The 18,330-nt window shown below is 45.6% G+C and overlaps 1 protein-coding gene across 2 annotated transcripts in view; it reads right to left on the minus strand.

The window, feature by feature from the left end:
• The window catches only part of INTS4 (integrator complex subunit 4), a 34,932-nt gene extending 16,897 nt beyond the window's left edge, over positions 1–18,035 (minus strand). Inside the window, exons 1-11 of one of the 2 annotated variants that reach the window (XM_087721002.1) lie at positions 17,905–18,035; positions 17,711–17,761; positions 13,902–13,990; positions 11,695–11,815; positions 10,149–10,220; positions 8,708–8,882; positions 5,586–5,791; positions 4,595–4,737; positions 3,219–3,334; positions 1,700–1,833; positions 677–834 (exon numbers count right to left, since the gene is read on the minus strand). In XM_087721002.1, the coding sequence (XP_087577128.1) occupies positions 677–834; positions 1,700–1,833; positions 3,219–3,334; positions 4,595–4,737; positions 5,586–5,791; positions 8,708–8,882; positions 10,149–10,220; positions 11,695–11,815; positions 13,902–13,990; positions 17,711–17,761; positions 17,905–17,907 (1,268 nt within the window). In that variant the 5' untranslated portion in view covers positions 17,908–18,035. Of the gene's footprint in view, positions 1–676; positions 835–1,699; positions 1,834–3,218; positions 3,335–4,594; positions 4,738–5,585; positions 5,792–8,707; positions 8,883–10,148; positions 10,221–11,694; positions 11,816–13,901; positions 13,991–17,710; positions 17,762–17,904 lie in introns of those variants that run through there. The other variant, XM_087721000.1, reaches the window with a different exon arrangement.
• Between the last annotated feature and the right edge of the window lie 295 nt (positions 18,036–18,330).

Consider the following 18,330-nt stretch of genomic DNA (forward strand, 5'->3'; position numbering starts at 1 on the left):
TGGGCAGGGCTACATTCGGCGTATAAGAGGCACCCAAATTTTCGCCCTCTTTTAGGGGGGGGGAGTGTGTCTTGTACTCTGAAAAATATGGTACTTTGGGACCCAAACCCACGCTGCTGAATACGGCTGGTCTACATAAGTGCTTGCAGGCTAAGCAATAGAAAACTATGCAGAGAATTCAGGGGATGGCACCAAATTCGTGGCACGACAAAACCGCGCTCGTCAAAATCGCGGTGATAAAATCACGGCGCTAAAGCCGCGACGTCATCACCGCGCGTCATCACCGCCGCGACAACAGCGCGGCAACAGAAGGGCGCTTTAAAACGGCACCGCGGCAGAAAGCCGATTTCAATTAAGGTAAGGGTTAGGATTAGGTTTAAGGGTTAGGTTTAGGGTTAGGGTTAGGTTTAGGGTTAGGTTTAGGTTTAGGGTTAGGTTTAGGGTTAGGTTTAGGGTTAGGTTTAGGGTACTGAGTGCTTGGGAATGCTCGGATTTGCCCTCCGCGATTATGTCATTGCGGTAGGGTCGCGTTTTTCCTTAGCGCTTCGAACGGCACGAATTAGTCTTCGCGCTTATGTCTCCGCGGATAAGGGCTTCGCGGATTTGTGGTGGAACCCACCAAATTTGGTAGAGGTAACCAGCCCACCACCCCTCTCTCGTTTCCCAAAGCCAGTACCGAATGGTGAATTCCAGCAGCTCCTGAGTGCCCTGGGGGTCCAGATGTTGAAGGTTGAAAACTCTTTCCAGGCTCTGCTGCAGAAATTCCTGAGAAGGGTCTTCTTGGAGGGTTAGGCTGGCAGGCCCGGAAGAAGAGGCCGTCTTTTTCCCAGGCAGCTACGTGTAAAGTGAAAAGAAAAAAGAAAGAAACCAGAAATAAAAGAGGGGAAGAGAAGTGGGGAAATGGGAAAAAAAGGGAACGGAAAGAGAAGGGGAAAGGAAAAGAAAAAGGGAAGGGAGAATGGGAAAGGAAATGGGAGGGGAGGGGAAAGAGAAGGGAAGGAAGAGAGAGAGAAGGGAAAGGAAAGGAAGAGAGAGGGAAGAGAAGGGAAGAGAAAGGGACGGGAAGGAAGGAAAGAAGAGAGGGAAGGAAAGGAAGATAGAGGGAAGGGAAAGGAAAGGAAGAGAGAGGGAAGGGAAGGAAGGAGAGAGGGAAGGGAAGGAAAAGCGAAGGATAAGAAAGGGAAAAAGAGAAAGGAAAGGAAAGGGAGAAAGGAAAGAGGAATGGAGAAAAGGGAAAGGAAGGAAAGGAAAGGGAGAGAGAGAGGGAGAGAAGACAAAGAAAGGAAAATAGAGGAAGGGAAAGGAAGAGAGAGGGAAGGGAAGGGAGATACAGTCAGTTTCCAACATATGTGCCCTTCAATGAGTTTTTTTTTTCCTTTGGAAGTGCTGGTTTCTCATCTAGGACACCTTCAAGGTGCCATGTTTAAGAAAAACATATGCTAAGGACTGTCCAAATCCGATTTGCCTTCCGCGTGGGCAACCCGGAGGCCGTGGGTGACACCTCCCCCTCCTCCCAGCCCATCACATATGTGGCTTCTAGGACCTTCCAGAAACGGACAGCTAGCGTGTTCAATCTTTCACACGAGAAGTTGAGGACTTATAAAAACTTGCATTTGTACCTTTATAAATTTGTATTTTTGCATTTGTCAACTTGTCAAAGCGCTGTCATGCATGCCGAGCGTTCGTCCCAACGACTTACCCTCAAAGGCGGCACAAGGTGCCAGAGACTGTCCCGAAGGTAGGCGTAGTGCCGGAAGGTGTGGTCGGAGAAGAGCGCCGGCATCGTTGGGCAGGATTTCGCCGCGTTGAAAATAAGAACCAAGACTGCGATATCTGTGCCGCAGGTTAAGGAAGGGGAGAAGAACTAGAATTCACAATCTCCTGGCGATTGGCCCAGTCAGCCAGCTAGTTTTCATGCCTAAGGTAGAACTAGAATTCACAGTCTCCTGGCGATTGGCCCAAAGTCACCCAGCCAGCTTTTATGGCTAAGGCAGAACTAGAATTCAGTCTCCTGGCAATTGGCCCAAAGTCACCCAGCCAGCTTTTATGGCTAAGGCAGAACTAGAATTCAGTCTCCTGGTGATTGGCCCAAAGTCACCCAGCAAGCTTTCACACCTAAGGTAGAACTAGAATTCAGTCTCCTGGTGATTGGCCCAAAGTCACCCAGCCGGTTTTCATGCCTAAGGCAGAACTAGAATTCACAGTCTCCTGACAATTGGTCCAAAGTCTTCCAGCTGTCTTTCTGGCTTAAAGAAGCAAGCAAATCCCCATTCCTCAACTAAATGGAGGTTAGAATACAGCTGTAATTTTACGGATGCTTCTCTTTTCACAATACCCCAGGAAACCACAACTGGCGCAAAAGGTGGTTTGCGTGCTCATTGCAACTCAAATTTTCTGTCCTACCAGCTGCTTGCAAACCACAAGAAGTTTTGTGCACTAAATCTGAATTCCTCTGGAGCAGGGGTGTCAAACTCAAGGCCCGTAGGCCGGGTCCCATGACGCGGATGGATCTGGCCCCCAGGACTGTCCTGGAACATGTTAAGGGGCCTGCTCGCGTGGCTTCAGCCCGGTCTACCCAGTGCAAAGAGGAAACATGCCAACAGTTTGGGGGAGTGGCGTCAAGCTGGCCCCAGACACCCAGTGTCAGGCCTGGAAGTCATCTTTTACATTGGGCCTTCAGGCCTGCCACATTTTTCTGCTATGGGAAGACGGGAGGGAGGATTATATGGAGTCTGGGTGATATATAGTCACAATAACATTCTTTTCTCAGAGAGTCAAGGACACCTTGACCTAGGACAGGTGGTTTAGCATGTCCTTCATGACGGGAAGTGGTTAGGTGTTCTCCACACTAACAGCATTAATTCCACGAAAATCAGCACAAAGCCTCATCCTTCCAGCTTACCGGAAGTACTAGAAATCCAGAAACGAGTTTTGTTTCTGGTTTCTCGAGCCCGGGGGAGGCCTTTTTCGCCTCCCGGAGACTCAAGTAAAGCCTCCGAAGCCTGGGGAGGGTGAAAATGCCGCCCCTCCCGCCACGATGGTGCGGGAACTCGACTAGGCCACGCCCCCATGGTCACGCTCACCCAGCAAACGGGCAGAGAACAGGTTGCTAACATTTTTCAATCCTACCCCTGGATGCGGCCTTCAATGAAATTGAGTTTGACACCCCTGCACCCCAGCATTACATCCAGAGCAGGTGTCTGGGGAGGAAAGGATACAAGCTGGATCGTCCATGTCTGGTTCGGGGGTGTCAAAGAAAGGATGGGTCCCCAACAATTCGGGGACGAGTGGGAGCACCAGAGTGGGGTGCCTGCCTCCCAGAAACTTCAAGCACCTGAAAAAAACACAGGATTCAAAGCAGAGGAGGTTTCCTTTTAATGTCATCAAACAGCAAACTCTCTTAGGATTTAGGATCTTTTTTTAAAAAAAAGGCTACAGTATTTATTTACCAACAGTTAGAACACAGGTAGCCCTAATTTACAACTGTTCCTTTAGTGACCATTCAACATCAAGCAAAGTCAATGGGGGAGTGAGATTCACTTAACAGCCGTGTTGTTAATTTAACATCTGCAGTGGTTCCCTTAGAAGAAAGGTTGTAAAACAGGGCAAGACTCACTTAACACTTATCTCGCTTAGCAACGTACATTTTGGGCTCAGTTACAGTCATAAGCCGAGGACTGCCTGTGTAAAGTTTCACTTTAAACAAAAAAGGGTACAGTGATTATTTATGAACGGTTGGGAGATACTAAATTAGATGTTTCAGAGTAAGAAGAAAATTAGAGCAAAGGAAATTTAATTGGATAAATATCTGTTTTAGTATTTGTAGTCCCATTGTTACAAATTTACAACTTCAATTAGAATAGAATAGAATAGAATAGAATAACAGAGTTGGACGGGACCTTGGAGGGCTTCTAGCCCAACCCCCTTCTCAGTCAGGAGACCCTATAACATTTCACACAAATGGCTATCCAACATCTCCTTAAAAACTTCCAGTGTTGGAGCATTCACAACTTCTAGAGGCAAGTCGTTCCACTTATTAATCGTTCTAACCGTCAGGAAATTTCTCCTCAGTTCTAGGTAGCTTCTCTCCTTGATTAGTTTCCACCCATTGCTTCTTGTCCTGCCCTCAGGACAAAAGGACTATTCTCTTCTTTGGAGAATAGCCTGACTCCCTCTTCTTTGTGGCAACCCCTGTGATGCCACAGGAAGCTCATACTTCTTCTTGTGCCATATCCGTCATCCGACATTGGCGATCATGTTTGCGATCCTATTTTTATCAACAGCGACACGAAAAAATGCTGTTGAATTTTGTCCAAACCGCTCCCTTAGATTTTGAAGCCATGATGTTCTTCTTCTGCCTGGACCTCGTTTGCCTTCAATTTTTCCCTGGAGGATGAAGTGAAGGATGCCCTATTTTCCCGGGTGTCGCATCGCGTGTCCAAAATATTCTAACTTTCAAGGAATCTCGTAAAGGGGTGCAAAACTCACGTTAACAACTGTCTCGCTTCCCGAGGGGAAAGGTGGGTCTCCCTTCCTGTTGTAAGTCAAGGACTCACTGCATTGTAACTTTTTTAGGGGACAAAGAAAGACTTACTTCCAGATGGAGTCCCTGTCCGTCGGATACTTGGCGAGGTTTTTGAGTAGCTCCGCCAAGGCGAGATGGATGCCTTCCTTGGTTGAGACGTTGGTGCAACACAGCAGCTCGTGAAGAGCTTCCCTGATATCTCGGGAGGAATCCTAAAGCAACAGATGGAAAGACTCAAATGGCGGAGTGGTGGAAAGCCTCTATGTTTGAGCCAATGACTCCCAGCCCAAACAGTTCTCTGCTCCCACCTAGTAGCTCCCTACTCCCACCCCATAAGATAACAACGTCCTGTGTGAATGTGGAGAGACGCAAAAGTCCGGCCCGCTTGTTGGTCTGCCGATTACTACCAGTAGAACATGCCCAAAAGTTATTTGTTTCTGGCTAACATCTTCCTTTTTAACAATCCCCCAAATCCCTTGCAGGGTGGAGTCTGGGCAACTGAATGGAGCTGGCAGAATGTTTTAATGGCCAGATGCCCTTCCTGTCCCCAGAGCAGAGTTTTGTTCATCAGATATATTCTCATCATGCCCAGAGAGAGAAATATCTGCCTCTACCTAGGATCGAACTCACAGCCTCCTGATTGTGAGGCCAGAGGTCCATCTCCAGGCCACCCCATCACTCTTTCTCAATCATAGCAGTGGTGGGTTCTGATCGGTACAACCCAGTACGGTCGTACCAGTAGTAGCCGGGAGCAGCTGACAGTGTACCGCATTCTATACCTGTTTTTAAAGCAACTGGCCAACTGCACACGCGTGCACAGCGTGTGGCGCCTGCACAAGCTCCGACAAGCCACTGGGTGTCGCAGGGACGGTGAAGTGCACATGCAGCACGCATGCACGAAGAGGACGTGTGGCCCCGTGAGCAGCATAATTGTAGCGACAGGGAAAGGAACCCACCACTGGATCACAGCAATGTTGCCGGTGAAATCAAACGATAGCGAATCCTAATCCCAAAAGGAAGAAGGACCAGGGGGGAGAGGGAGGAGAGAAAAAATCCTTGCCTCCAAGACGCCCAGCACTGTGTCCAGCTGATCCTCTCGCAGAGCGATGTTGTTGGAAATCTTCCTCATGGTGTGGATCGACCGCAGCCTCACTTCCTCGATCTCGTCGTTAAACATGTCGACCAGGAAATCGAGGCACTTCTCGGCGAAAGAGGGTGAAGACTGGGCCAGCATGCAGAGGGCTTCCACAGCCGCAATCCGGACCTCTGGGGGAAAAAAAAGATCAAGGCTGTGAGAGATGGGAAAAAAGGAAACGCCAGAATTCTCTCTTTTGAGAGGCCGTTAAGACGGGCGGCCCCACTTTCAAATTTCTCCCCCTCCACCTTATCAAGTTTTTTTTTTTAAAAAATTGTTACACATACATATTTATGAACAAAGTGTTGTCTGGTGTTTTTTCTTTTTACATCTTCCCATGTACATAATCCATTTTATATCATAATTCTGTTCCAATTTCCGCTCTATTATTCTTTCCATATTTTCCATTTTACCCTTATTTCCTTTTTAATACATCTACAATATCATTAATTGCCCCTTCAAAGTTAATCCAAGTTATCGTTCCCTGGTTCATCGATTAGTCTATTTTACCCCAGTGAAATCTTCTAGCTGTTTTCCATTTTCCGTTCCTTTTTCCTCGCTATTCTTGTTCTTCAATTAAACCCTCTATTACTCTCTTCTCTCCTATTCCCTGGTGTGTTATCCATCTACTGTTTTTTTTATTTTTTCTTGCCATTTAAGGTTTCACACACATTTTTTTAGAGTAATTCATTGTACATCCATGATCTCAATTTAACTAATTTAACATTTTTAAAAAGAATTTTTACATTATATCACAATAATCGTTTCATATGTATAATCCTTTTACATCATAGTTCTTGTTAGGAATATAATCTAACGGTTGGGTTGGCAATATATAAATCATGTAACAATGTTGTACCTGTTTTCTTTAAATCATACTGTAAAATGTGATTGGTGGCTATTTTCCTCAATCGGCCATAAGAGGGAGCCAGCATGACTGTTAGGTCTCTCTGTTTGTTAGATGCTGGGCTGATCTGATCTGAGTGTTTTGGAAGCTGGCTGTTAGAAAGTGCCGTGAGCTATTGTAGGTTTTGCAACTGCTAGCAAATTTTGAGGTCTGAACTGATTATATGATACTGGACTATGTTATTTGGATTATCCCTTAACTGGAAGACGTTGATGACTGATTGTCTTATCGTGTATGACTTGGACTGTTTGATGGACTCTGATACCTCTATTTCCACGAAAGTAAAAGCCTATTTAAATTGCAGTGTCTCTGTATGCTGGTTTGTGTGTTCCCCAACACAACTCTCACAACGCTTCGCTGAACATACTTGCTCTCCCAACGGGGAGCTTACCTAACAGTTCTGTTTTCCCTTTCCACCTTATTATATAATAAGCTTAGTTAGTTATTTATAATTAATAATATTACAATACTCTTATATCTTAATTCTCTATGTATCATTAACGGCTTTAATACCATTCCCTTTTCCCAAGTAACCAATTTAAAATTTTCAAGTTGTTTACAACACTTTCAAATTTCTTTGTGTCCAAACCAGCTGCTGGATTTGGAAAACAAAGCCACATTTACTGAAACAGCTCCTCAGAATTAGTAGCATAAATCCTCCTTTTTTTTCACGACTACTCAAAGTTATGACACCACTGCAGGGAAAAAGTGATTTGTGGCCATTTTCCATAACTGTGAGCAACGGAGCATCCCCCACAGACACATGATCAAAATTCAGACATTTGGTAACTGGGTCATATTTACAGTGCATTCAGAAAGTATTCACACTACCTTCACTTTGGTCAATTTTTCATTCATTCATTTATTTAATTAGGGATGGGGGCGGCTCAGTGGTTAAGATGCTGAGCTTGCCAGTCAGAAAGGTCGGCAGTTCAGCGGTTCGAATCCCTAGTGCCACGTAATGGAGTGAGCTCCCGTTACTTATAAGAGCCGAGGTGGCGCAGTGGTTAGAGTGCAGCACTGCAGGCTACTTCAGCTGACTGCAGTTCTGCAGTTCGGCTGTTCAAATCTCACCGGCTCAGGGTTGACTCAGCCTTCCATCCTTCCAAGGTGGGTAAAATGAGGACCCGGATTGTTGTTGGGGGCGATATGCTGACTCTGTAAACCACTTAGAGAGGGCTGAAAGCCCTATGAAGCAGTATACAAGTCTAACTGCTATTGCTATTGCTACTTGTCCCAACCTAGCAGTTTGAAAGCATGTAAAAATGCAAGTAGGAAAAAATAGGAGCCACCTTTGGTGGGAACAGCGTTCCATGCGCCTTCAGTGTTGAGTCATGCCGGCCACATGACCACGGAGACTTCTTCGGACAGTGCTGGCTCTTCGGCTTTGAAACGGAGATGAGCACTGCCCCCTAGAGTCTGGAATGACTAGCACATATGTGCGAGGGGAACTTTTATTTAATTAATTAGAAATTTTATATTGCCGCCTATTTATACATAACAATATGACGACAAGGTGGCTTACAGGGATATAATTTTGTGATGCTTCAGCCCGATTCTACAGTTGTTGAAATTCGTTTTTTTTCTTCTCATTAATCGACACCGAGTACCCCATAATGACAAAAGTGAAAACAGACGTTTAGAAATGTCCGTAAGTTAATTTAGACAACTGTAGAGTCAGGATGCAGCACAACAAAATTGACAAACAGTCTAAATGCTTTCTGAATGCACCGTTATGAAGGTCGAAGTGTCCTGGGATCATGTGATCCCCTTGTGTGACCTTCATTGAGCAACCATGTGACTAACTTAACAACGGTGGTGGTTCCCTTAATGACTGCTGGCAGAAAGGTTGTAAAACAGAGTAAAAGGTCACTTTACAACTGTCTTGCTTAGCAACCGGAAACTGAGGTTTAATTGTGGTCGTAAGGCGAGGACTACCGGTATTAAAATGGCCAACTTTCTTGCCATGTTGGATTTCATTACGCAGGAGGCCGTTGGGGTTTTCGAACAATGCACCAGGGCACTGAAACACGGGTTAAAAATTGAATGAAAATCGAATGAAAAGGCACAGAACCGAAGGAACCGTTTTTGGGAGGTGAGGACCGCTCCCCAAAAGAGATCCACGGGGCTCCCCACTCACCGTACATCTCGTCTTCCAGGCCGTGGACGAAAGCTCCGCAGGCTCCCGATTCAATGAGGTTCACGGCTCCCGTGTCTACTTCTTCTTTCGGGGCGTCATCCCCCCATTTCCTGCCACTGGAGAACTCGCCGGAACTGTACAGCTCTTTAGCCCGTTCGTGAGCGGTGCGTTTGCGCTGTAGAGACCAAACCGTCAAGGGAAGTCGTATATATTCTTGTTTCCCGCAATATAAGACCTAGCATGGTTTTTACGCATGCACCTAATATAAGCCTTACTCCACCCCAAAAAATAAGCCCTAAGCCCCCCACTTAAGAGCCTGTGCAGCTGGCTGCCTGTCTGGTTGCTTGCTGTGCCACTGCTGGAGCTGCCCCAGGCACCCTGCAACGGCTTCCCTCAAGGCCACCGCAGCCAGGCCAGTACAGCAGGGGTAGGGTAGAGTCGAGTAGGCGTAAAGTAGAGGTAAAGTAGGGTTAAGCAGAGCAGAGTAGGGATAGAGAAGGGATAGGATAGAGTACAGTACAGTAAGAGTAGAGTAGAGTAGAGATAGAGCAGGGTTGAGCAGAGTAGAATACAATAGAGATAGAGCAGGGATAGGGTAGAGTTAGAGTATAGAGTATAGATAGAGCAGGGGTGAGCAGAGTAGAGTATTGTAAATGAGAGCAGAGATAGAGACAGAGCAGGGGTGAGCAGAGTAGAATACAATAGAGTAGAGATAGAGCAGGGATAGGATAGGGTAGAGTAGTTAGAGTTAGAATAGAGTAGAGATAGAGCAGGGGTGAGCAGAGTAGAATACAATAGAGATAGAGCAGAGATAGGGTAGAGTTAGAGTATAGAGTAGAGATAGAGCAGGGGTGAGCAGAGCAGAGCAGAGCAGAGTAGAGCATTGTAAACTAGAGCAGAGCAGAGATAGAGATAGAGCAGGGGTGAGCAGAGTAGAATACAATAGAGTAGAGATAGAGCAGGGATAGGATAGGTAGAGTAGTTAGAGTTAGAATAGAGTAGAGATAGAGCAGGGGTGAGCAGAGTAGAATACAATAGAGATAGAGCAGAGATAGGGTAGAGTTAGAGTATAGAGTAGAGATAGAGCAGGGGTGAGCAGAGCAGAGTAGAGTAGAGTAGAGTATTGTAAATGAGATCAGAGCAGAGCTAAAGATAGAGCAGGGGTGAGCAGAGTAGAATACAATAGAGTAGGGATAGAGCAGGGATGGAGTAGAGTAGAGACAGAGTAGGGGTAAGCACAGCAGAGTACAATAGAGTAGGGATAGAGCAGAGCAGAGATAGAGCAGAGTTATGCGAAGCAGAGAACAATAGAGTAGGGATAGAACAGGGATAAAAATGAAACCAGGAAGCATTCAAAAGAATAAATTGGGGGACCTCCAGACTCCCAGGGTTTGGATATACAGATATAAGCCCCAGCACAAAACAAAACAGAATACTGTACCCTCAAATCCGACATCAGCTTCTTGTCCAAAGTCTGTTCTAAAAAATGAGAACTAACTTGCTGCATAGACCCCTGGAAAACAGGTGGGGGAGACCATTGATCAGAATGTCAGTTTAATCCCAGGCCCAATAAAAATTAAAACAATTATTTAAGTCCTGTCAGATACATGGGTAGAGTTTTTCTCAAGTCACTTTGAATGGAATGAGGCTCATAACAGATCATTTGTGCTTTAAAAAACAGGTCTCCAAATATGGCAACTTTCAGATTGATGGACTTCAACTCCCAGAATCCCTGGGGAATTCTGGGAGGTGAAGTTCTATTCTACTATGACGTTTTACGTTAAATCTTAAAGTTGCCAAGTTCAGAGAGCCCTCTGATAACCCAGTCTCTTATTTCAGATATTCAAAAAGTGGTCAAAAAGATTCAAAAAAACAGAGAAGAGCCACAATTCAATTTGTCAATTTTAATAGATTTGCATGCCGCCCAATCCCGAAGGAGTCCGTAACCACAAAGAGGATGAGGGGACTGGAGGCCAAAATATATAAATAATGGTTGCTGGAATTGGGTATGTCTAGTCCAGTGATGAAATTCATTTTTTTTTTACTACCGGTTCTGTGGGCGTGGCTTGGTGGGCGTGGCAGGGGAAGGATACTTCAAAATCTCCATTCCCTCCCCACTCCAGGGGAAGGATACTGCAAAATCTCCATTCCCTCCGTACTCCTGTGGGAAGGATACTGCAAAATCTCCATTCCCTCCCCATTCCAGGGGAAGGATACTGCAAAATCCCCATTCCCTCCCCACTCTGGGGCCAGCCATAGGTGGTATTTGCCGGTTTTCCAAACTACTCAAAATTTCCACTACTGGTTCTCCAGAACTGTCAGAACCTGCTAAATTTCACCCCTGGTCTAGTCTGATGAAAAGAAGGACTAGGGGAGACATGATAGCAGCCTTCCAATATCTCAGGGATTGCCAGAAAGAAGAGGGAGTTAAACTATTCTCCAAAGCATCTGAGGGTAGAACAAGAAGCAATGGGTGGAAACTAATCAAGGAAAGAAGCAGCTTAGAACTAAGGAGAAATTTCCTGACAGTTAGAACAATTAACCAGTGGAAGTTGCCTCCAGAAGTTGTGAATGTCCCAACACTGCAAGTTTTTAAGATGCTGGATAGCCATTTGTCTGGAACGGTATAGGGTTTCCTACCTAGGCAGGGGGTTGGACTAGAAGACCTCCAAGGTCCCTTCCAACTCTGTTAATTCTGTTTTGTTATTATGGTCAAGTCAGGATGTTGCTGTAGGCCAAACACCCGTTTCCCCCCATATAAATAAAAGAGACTCAAGAAGGGAACATTTTTGTTTCCACTTCCTCCCTTGGCCTCCCTTCCCTCCTTTGAGCTTCAGGGTGAGGCTGCCTGAAGCTCAGCACAACAAAGGCAGATCGACCAGAAAGAGAGAGGACAATTAAGCATCTTGAGTTTCATGGACCAGCTGGCAGATTAGTGAGGATCACCATGGCAACAGAAAAGGAGGAGGAGGAGGACCCTTTCTTACCAGTAGCTTAGCAGCCTGGACTCTCACGACCCAGGAGCCATCACTGACCATGTGACAGATCTTCCCAAAAGCATCATCGACCAGCCGGATTTCTTCATGGGAAGATGGGATGGGGACAATGCTAGAGAGTGAGAGAGAGAGAGAGAGAGAGAGAGAGGAGGGAGGGGATAAGGAGAGAGAGGGAGGAGAAAGAGAGGGAGAGGGAAGCAAGGAGGGAAAGGGAGAGAGAGGGGGAGGAAATGAGGGAGAGAGGGAGAAAGAGGGAGAAGGAGGGAAAGAGGGAGAGAGGAAGGGGGGACGGAGAGGGGGAAAGGGAGGGAGAGAGGTATAAAGAGAGAGAGGGAGGAGAGAGGAGGGAGAGGGAGGAGAAAGAGGAGAGAGGGAGGGAAGGAGGGAAAGAGGAGAGAGGAAGGAGGGAGAGAGGGTGGGAGAGGGGGAAGGAAAGGAGGGAGAGAGGGAGAAAGAGGCAGAGGGAAAAAGAGGGAGAGAGAAAGGGAGGGAGAAAATGAGGGAGAGGGAGAAAGAGGGAGGGAAAGAGAAAGAGGGAGAGAGGAAGGGAGGGAGGGAGAGGGGGAAGGGGAGGGAGAGAGGGATAATGTGAGAGAGGGAGGAGAGAGGAGGGAGAGGGAGGAGAAAAAGGAGAGAGGGAGAGAGAAGGAAGGGAGAAAGAGGGAGGAAGGAGGGTGATAGAGGAGGGAAGGAGGGAGAGTGGGAGAAAGGGCGAGAGAGAAAAAAGAGATATTATGGATAGTCCTGAATTTACAACTGTTCATTTAGTAACCATTCAAAGTTACAACGACCCTGAAAAAAAAGTGACATGACCATTTTTCACACTTATGACCGTTGCCGCATCCCCATGGTCACGCGATCAAAATTCAGACGCTCGGCCACTGCTTCCTATTTATGACCGTTGCGGCGTCCCGGAGTCCCGCGATCCCCTTCGGCGACCTTCCGAAAAAGCAAAGTCAACGGGGAAGCTGGATTCACTTAACAACCAGGTTACTAACTTAACAATTGCAGTGATTCGCTTAACAATGGTGGCAAGGAAGGTCGCAAAACGGGGCAAAACTCATCTTAGCAGATGCCTCGCCTAACAGCAGAAATCCTGGCTCAACTGTAGTCGTAGGCCGAGGAGTACAGGGAGTCCTCAACATACGATCCCAATGGAGTCTAAAATTCACCTGTCTGGACTTCAACTCCCAGAATTCCCCAGCCCCTCAAAACAAGGCTTCTCCGAATCCTGCTTATAGTACCGTATTTTTCAGCGTATAAGACGGACCTTTTCCCCCCCCAAAAAGAGGGTGAAAATATGGTTGCGTCTTATACACTGAATACAGCATTTTTGGCCTCCTGAAACCCCGCTCCCTTTGCAAAAACCGTGACCCGTCAAAAGCGCGGACGGCAAAAGCGCGATCGACAAAATCGCGCCTTTGACGTCATCACAGCGCGACGAAAAAGATCGAAAAATTCAAATAAAAATTAATAAAAATTAAATTAAAGCAAGCCGATTCACATAAAGGTAAGGGTTAGGTTTAGGTTTAGGGTTAGGGTTAGGTTAAGGGTTAGGGTTAGCTTTAGAGCGTTAGCGTTAGCGTTAGGGTTAGGTTAAGGGTTAGCGTTAGGTTTTTCGTTACTTTAACGGTTAGGTTTAGGGTTAGGTTTAGGGTTAGGTTAAGAGTTAGGTTTAGGGTTAGGTTTAGGGTTAGGTTTGGGGGGCTTAGGGTAAGGTTTTCGCTTTATTTTTACATTTTTCGAACTTTTTCGTCGCGCTGTGATGACGTCACAGCGCGCTTTTGTCGAGCGCGATTTTGTCCTACGCGCTTTTGTGGTGGAACCGCAAAAACGGCCATGCATAGCCTTTAGGAGGCTTGTAGAGAGCTCCTGGGGGCTGGGGAGGGCAGAAACAAGTGAAAACCAGGCCGTTTTTTGTTCATTTTTACACACACACACCCCAGCACTCTACAAGCCTCCTAAAGACTATGCACAGCGAATTTTTTTGGCAGAAAACGGGCCCGTTTTTTACTTGTTTTCGGGTCGTCCCCCCCCATGCCCGTTTTTCAGAAAAAGCGAGGCGTGCAGAGGGTTTGGGAAGCCTGCAGAGTGCAAAAACTTTTTTTTTAAATTTAACTCTTTAAAATCTTGGTGCGTCTTATACCCCCCAAAAAATACGGTAGTTCCTTCCGAGCTACCTTACACCTCGCACCTACCTTTCCGCGTAAAGCTGGCTGAGGACCCAGGTGAGCTGCACCGCGACGCTGCGGACCTGTTCGTAATCATCCATTAAGAGTTTGCAAGCCTGCAACGGAAGATATCCCAGGCGGTTATTAGTGGTCGGCCGTTTCACCCTTCACAGGGAGTCCTCGGCTTACAACAGTTCGTTTGGGGACCGTTCGAAGTTACGACGTCACTGAAAATAGCGACTTAGAACCGTTTCTCACATTTATGGCCCTTGCAGCATCCCCACGCCCGCGTGATTGGTGTTCAACTCATATTTACGACGGCGGCAGTGTCCAGGGGGTCACGTGATCCCCTTTTGCGACCTATTGACGAGCAAGGTCAATGGGGAAACCAGATTCACTTAACGGCCGTGTTGCAAGTTGTCTTCGACTTACAACTCCAACTTACCTTCCATCCGACTCAGCCTTCCATCCTTCCGAGGTGGGTAAAATGAGGACCCGGATTGTTGTTGGGGGCGATATGCTGACTCTGTAAACCGCTTAGAGAGGGCTGAAAGCCCTATGAAGCGGTATATAAGTCTAACTATTGCTATTGCTTGCTTGCTTACCGTATTTTTCGGCGTATAAGATGCACCAGCTGTTTGACGAAACTTGCGCTGCGGGCGCATGTGAAATTGGCCGGTTGCTTTAAAAAACTGGTATAGACCATGGACAGGCGGGCCAAAACGAGCCACCGCATTGTATGCTGTCAGCTGTTCCCGGCTACTACCGGTACGGCCGAACCGGGCCATACTGGCTAGAACTCACCACTGGAGCATTGCTCATCTAATTGCTTGGTTAGGATTATTTGTGAAGTAATTGCAGTTTAATTATCTGCAAGGGGGAGGGATGGGGAAAATCCTAACACAGTGTTTCTCAACCTTGGCCACTTGAAGATGTCCGGACTTCAACTCCCAGAATTCCCCAGCCAGCATTCGCTGGCTGGGGAATTCTGGGAGTTGAAGTCCGGACATCTTCAAGTGGCCAAGGTTGAGAAACACTGTCCTAACATATTTGAAAAGTGGTAGCTTGAAAGGAATCATTTGATCTGAAGAAAAAATACACCTGCAGGCAGAGATGAGTCATGCTTCCAAGCCAAGCAATCAAGCTGATGCATTAAGGCTGGTTTTGTTAGAATCGCAATCAGAACTGGTCTGGGCTTGAGGACCCACCCACCCCAGCTGTAGGACTACAATCCCAAGTCAGAGGGGCCAAAACTGAGCGGATGTGGATCCTTAAGCCTTACCACGATGGGAAGCTGTCCTCGGTAAGGTCAAAAAAGTCAAAATGGCAGGTGCAAATGTGATCGAAGACACACCTCTTCTTTTCTTTCTTTTTTTGAGTAAAGTTTTATTTTTAAACATGCACCGATATCATCAATATCATTGCATGGATAAGTGTGGTGTCTGGGCATCATTCATTTTGGTACAAAACCAATATTAATACAAATAAAAATCATTACATTAATCAAACGGACATAGTCTAGTGTTGTTATATATATTAATATCAGCACGTACTCCTTCATTTTTCAATTATCAATATTTACTACATTCTTCTAATAGTCATATTCTAGTATTATTTTATATATAATCAATATTTAGTATACCCTTCTAAGATATTCTAGTATTATGACATATAATGAATATTTACCACATCCTTCTAATAGTCATAACACTATTCTTAGGCATATCTAATATCATCCTTTTTCAAAATCTAATTTAACCTCTAACATTTACTTTAGATATGTTCTACAAAATCATGTATAACTATAGAGCCGAGGTGGCGCAGTGGTTAGGGTGCAGTACTGCAGCCACTTCAGCTGACTGCTAGTTCTGCAGCTCAGCGGTTCAAATCTCACCGGCTCAGGGTTGACTCAGCCTTCCATCCTTCTGAGGTGGGTAAAATGAGGACCCTGATTGTGGGGGGCAATATGCCGACTCTGTAAACCGCTTAGAGAGGGCTGAAAGCCCTATGAAGCGGTATATAAGTCTAACTGCTATTGCTATATTCCCCCTAATTCTAATTTTTCTCTTTAATCTATTCTAATTCTCAGTACAATATTATTATTATTATTATTATTATTATTATTATTATTATTATTATTATCATCATCATCATCATCTCTTTTATTCATTAAACATGAAACTCAGTCAACTGGACATTTAAAATGTTTCTATTATTGTATACTTTTTCCATTAAACATGAAACTCAGCCAACGGAACATTCAAAAATGCATTACCAGATACCAGTGACTTGTATTATTATTACACAATTGTATCACAGCGGCCAGTTGTTTTGCCGGATTTGGCATTGGTTACTAGTCGGGCCCCACCCAGGGGCCTAGGACGTCGTAACGTATTTTCGTAATATGCGTGCAGATCCAAGCAGTGTGGCTTTTTGCATTTGACTGATGGTGATTTTGTCAACTTTTAACTGTTTTAAAGGTAATTCCAGTGCTTTTGGAATAGCACCCAGTGTGCCAATTACCACTGGAATTACCACTGCTGGTTTGTGCCATAGTCGTTGAATTTCGATTTTTAAGTCCTGGTATTTCGCGATTTTTTCATGTTCCTTCTCGGCGACCCTGCTATCACCTGGTAGGGTCGCCAAGAAGGAATATGAAAAAAATCGTGAAATATATTATTATTATTATCATCATCATCATCATCACCATTATTTTTAAGAAAAAATATCCTTTTTATCCATCTCTTTATTTATAGTCATCTTCCATACATCTGAACTAAAGCTGCTGAAAAAGTCTAAGCTGAAAAACTCTTTGCTGCCATCTAGTGGTCATTTAGTTAAAAATGCTTTAAAAAGTTTTTTTTTAAGTTTCCACAGAGCTAATTGTCTGAGGGGTGTTTTTTTACTTTTTAAAGCATTATTAAACTACCTGTTCTCCTCAACGTTTAAAAATGCTTTAAAAAGTTTTTAAAAAGTTTTGAATCAGCTGTGCAACAATCAGCTGTGCCATCCATGAAAACTTTAAAAAAAACTTTTTAAAGGATTTTTTTTACTACCGGTGCAGGTGAAGTAGCCCGAACCGATAGCATTTCACCCCTGGACTCAAGGCGGCAAACATTTCTTCCTCCTCGTATTTCCCCAACAACAATAATCCTGTTTGGATTGAATCTTGGTGGATTGAACTGAGAGTCTGAACTCCGCCAGCTGGCTTTCATGCCTAAGGAGGGACTAGAACTCCCAGTCTCCTGGTGATTGGCCCAAAGTCCCCCAGCTGGCTTTCATGGCTAAGGGGGGACTAGAACTCACCGTCTCCTGGTGATTGGCCCAAAGTCACCCAGCCGGCTTTCATGCCTAAGGCAGGACTAGAACTCACCGTCTCCTGGTGATTGGCCCAAAGTCCCCCAGCTAGCTTTCATGCCTAGAGGGACTAGAATCACTTTCTCCTGGTGATTGGCCCAGTCACTCAACCAGCTTTCATGCCTAGAGGGACTAGAACTCACCGTCTCCTGGTGATTGGCCCAAAGTCCCCCAGCTGGCTTTCATGCCTAAGGCGGGACTAGAACTCACCGTCTCCTGGTGATTGGCCCAAAGTCCCCCAGCTGGCTTTCATGGCTAAGGCGGGACTTGAACTCACCGTCTCCTGGTGATTGGCCCAAAGTCCCCCAGCTGGCTTTCATGCCTAAGGCGGGACTAGAACTCACCGTCTCCTGCTTTCTAACCTGGTGCCTTAAGCACTAGACCAAAACCTAATCAAAAGAGATTCCCTTAATATTTCTCTTGCATTCATCAAATATTAGAGCTCCTTCTTAAATAATGATATAGGACATCATCATTACCTGGTTATAAATGGCTTGCTGCAACTTTAAACCCCTTTCGTGGAGCTGCAACTATAGGAGAGGAAAAAAAAATACACCAGTCTGTTGTTATAGCAATTCAGGGAACTTTTGCAAAATAACATGAAAATGTGACGGGATTTGGGCTACGTTTCCACCATTCATTCTAAATCTTCATTCTTCTCACGGAGACTTACCATGGCTTTGATAGCTGCCGTCCTCACTCTGGGTCCTGGTCACTAAAGTGATCACCGATGATCTTCTGGACGTCTTTGGGGACTGGCGTTCCACTTCCTTCGAGCCCCTTTCTCCACTGATCCCAGACAGCCAATCAGGAGCAGGCATTTGTTCCGTACGCCGTGCGAGGAATCCGTCAAATGCTGTGGAGCAAAAGAAAAGATTTCCCATGGTTTTTCGGCTCTCTCTCCGTCTCCGGAGGGACCACAAATGCAATGAATAATAATAAAAAAATGATGATGATGATGATGATTAGTTGTGGTGGCGCAGTGGTGAGAGTGCAGTACTGCAGGCTCCTTCTGCTGCCTGCCTGCAATTGGGCAGTTCGAATCTCACCAGGCTCAAGGTTGAACTCAGTCTTCCGTCCTTCCGAGGTGGGTAAAATG

This window comes from Thamnophis sirtalis, unplaced genomic scaffold, assembly GCF_051295495.1.
Source record: "Thamnophis sirtalis isolate CommonGarterSnake01/CBP01778 unplaced genomic scaffold, rThaSir2_p1.2 scaffold_8, whole genome shotgun sequence".
Lineage (NCBI taxonomy): Eukaryota > Metazoa > Chordata > Lepidosauria > Squamata > Natricidae > Thamnophis > Thamnophis sirtalis.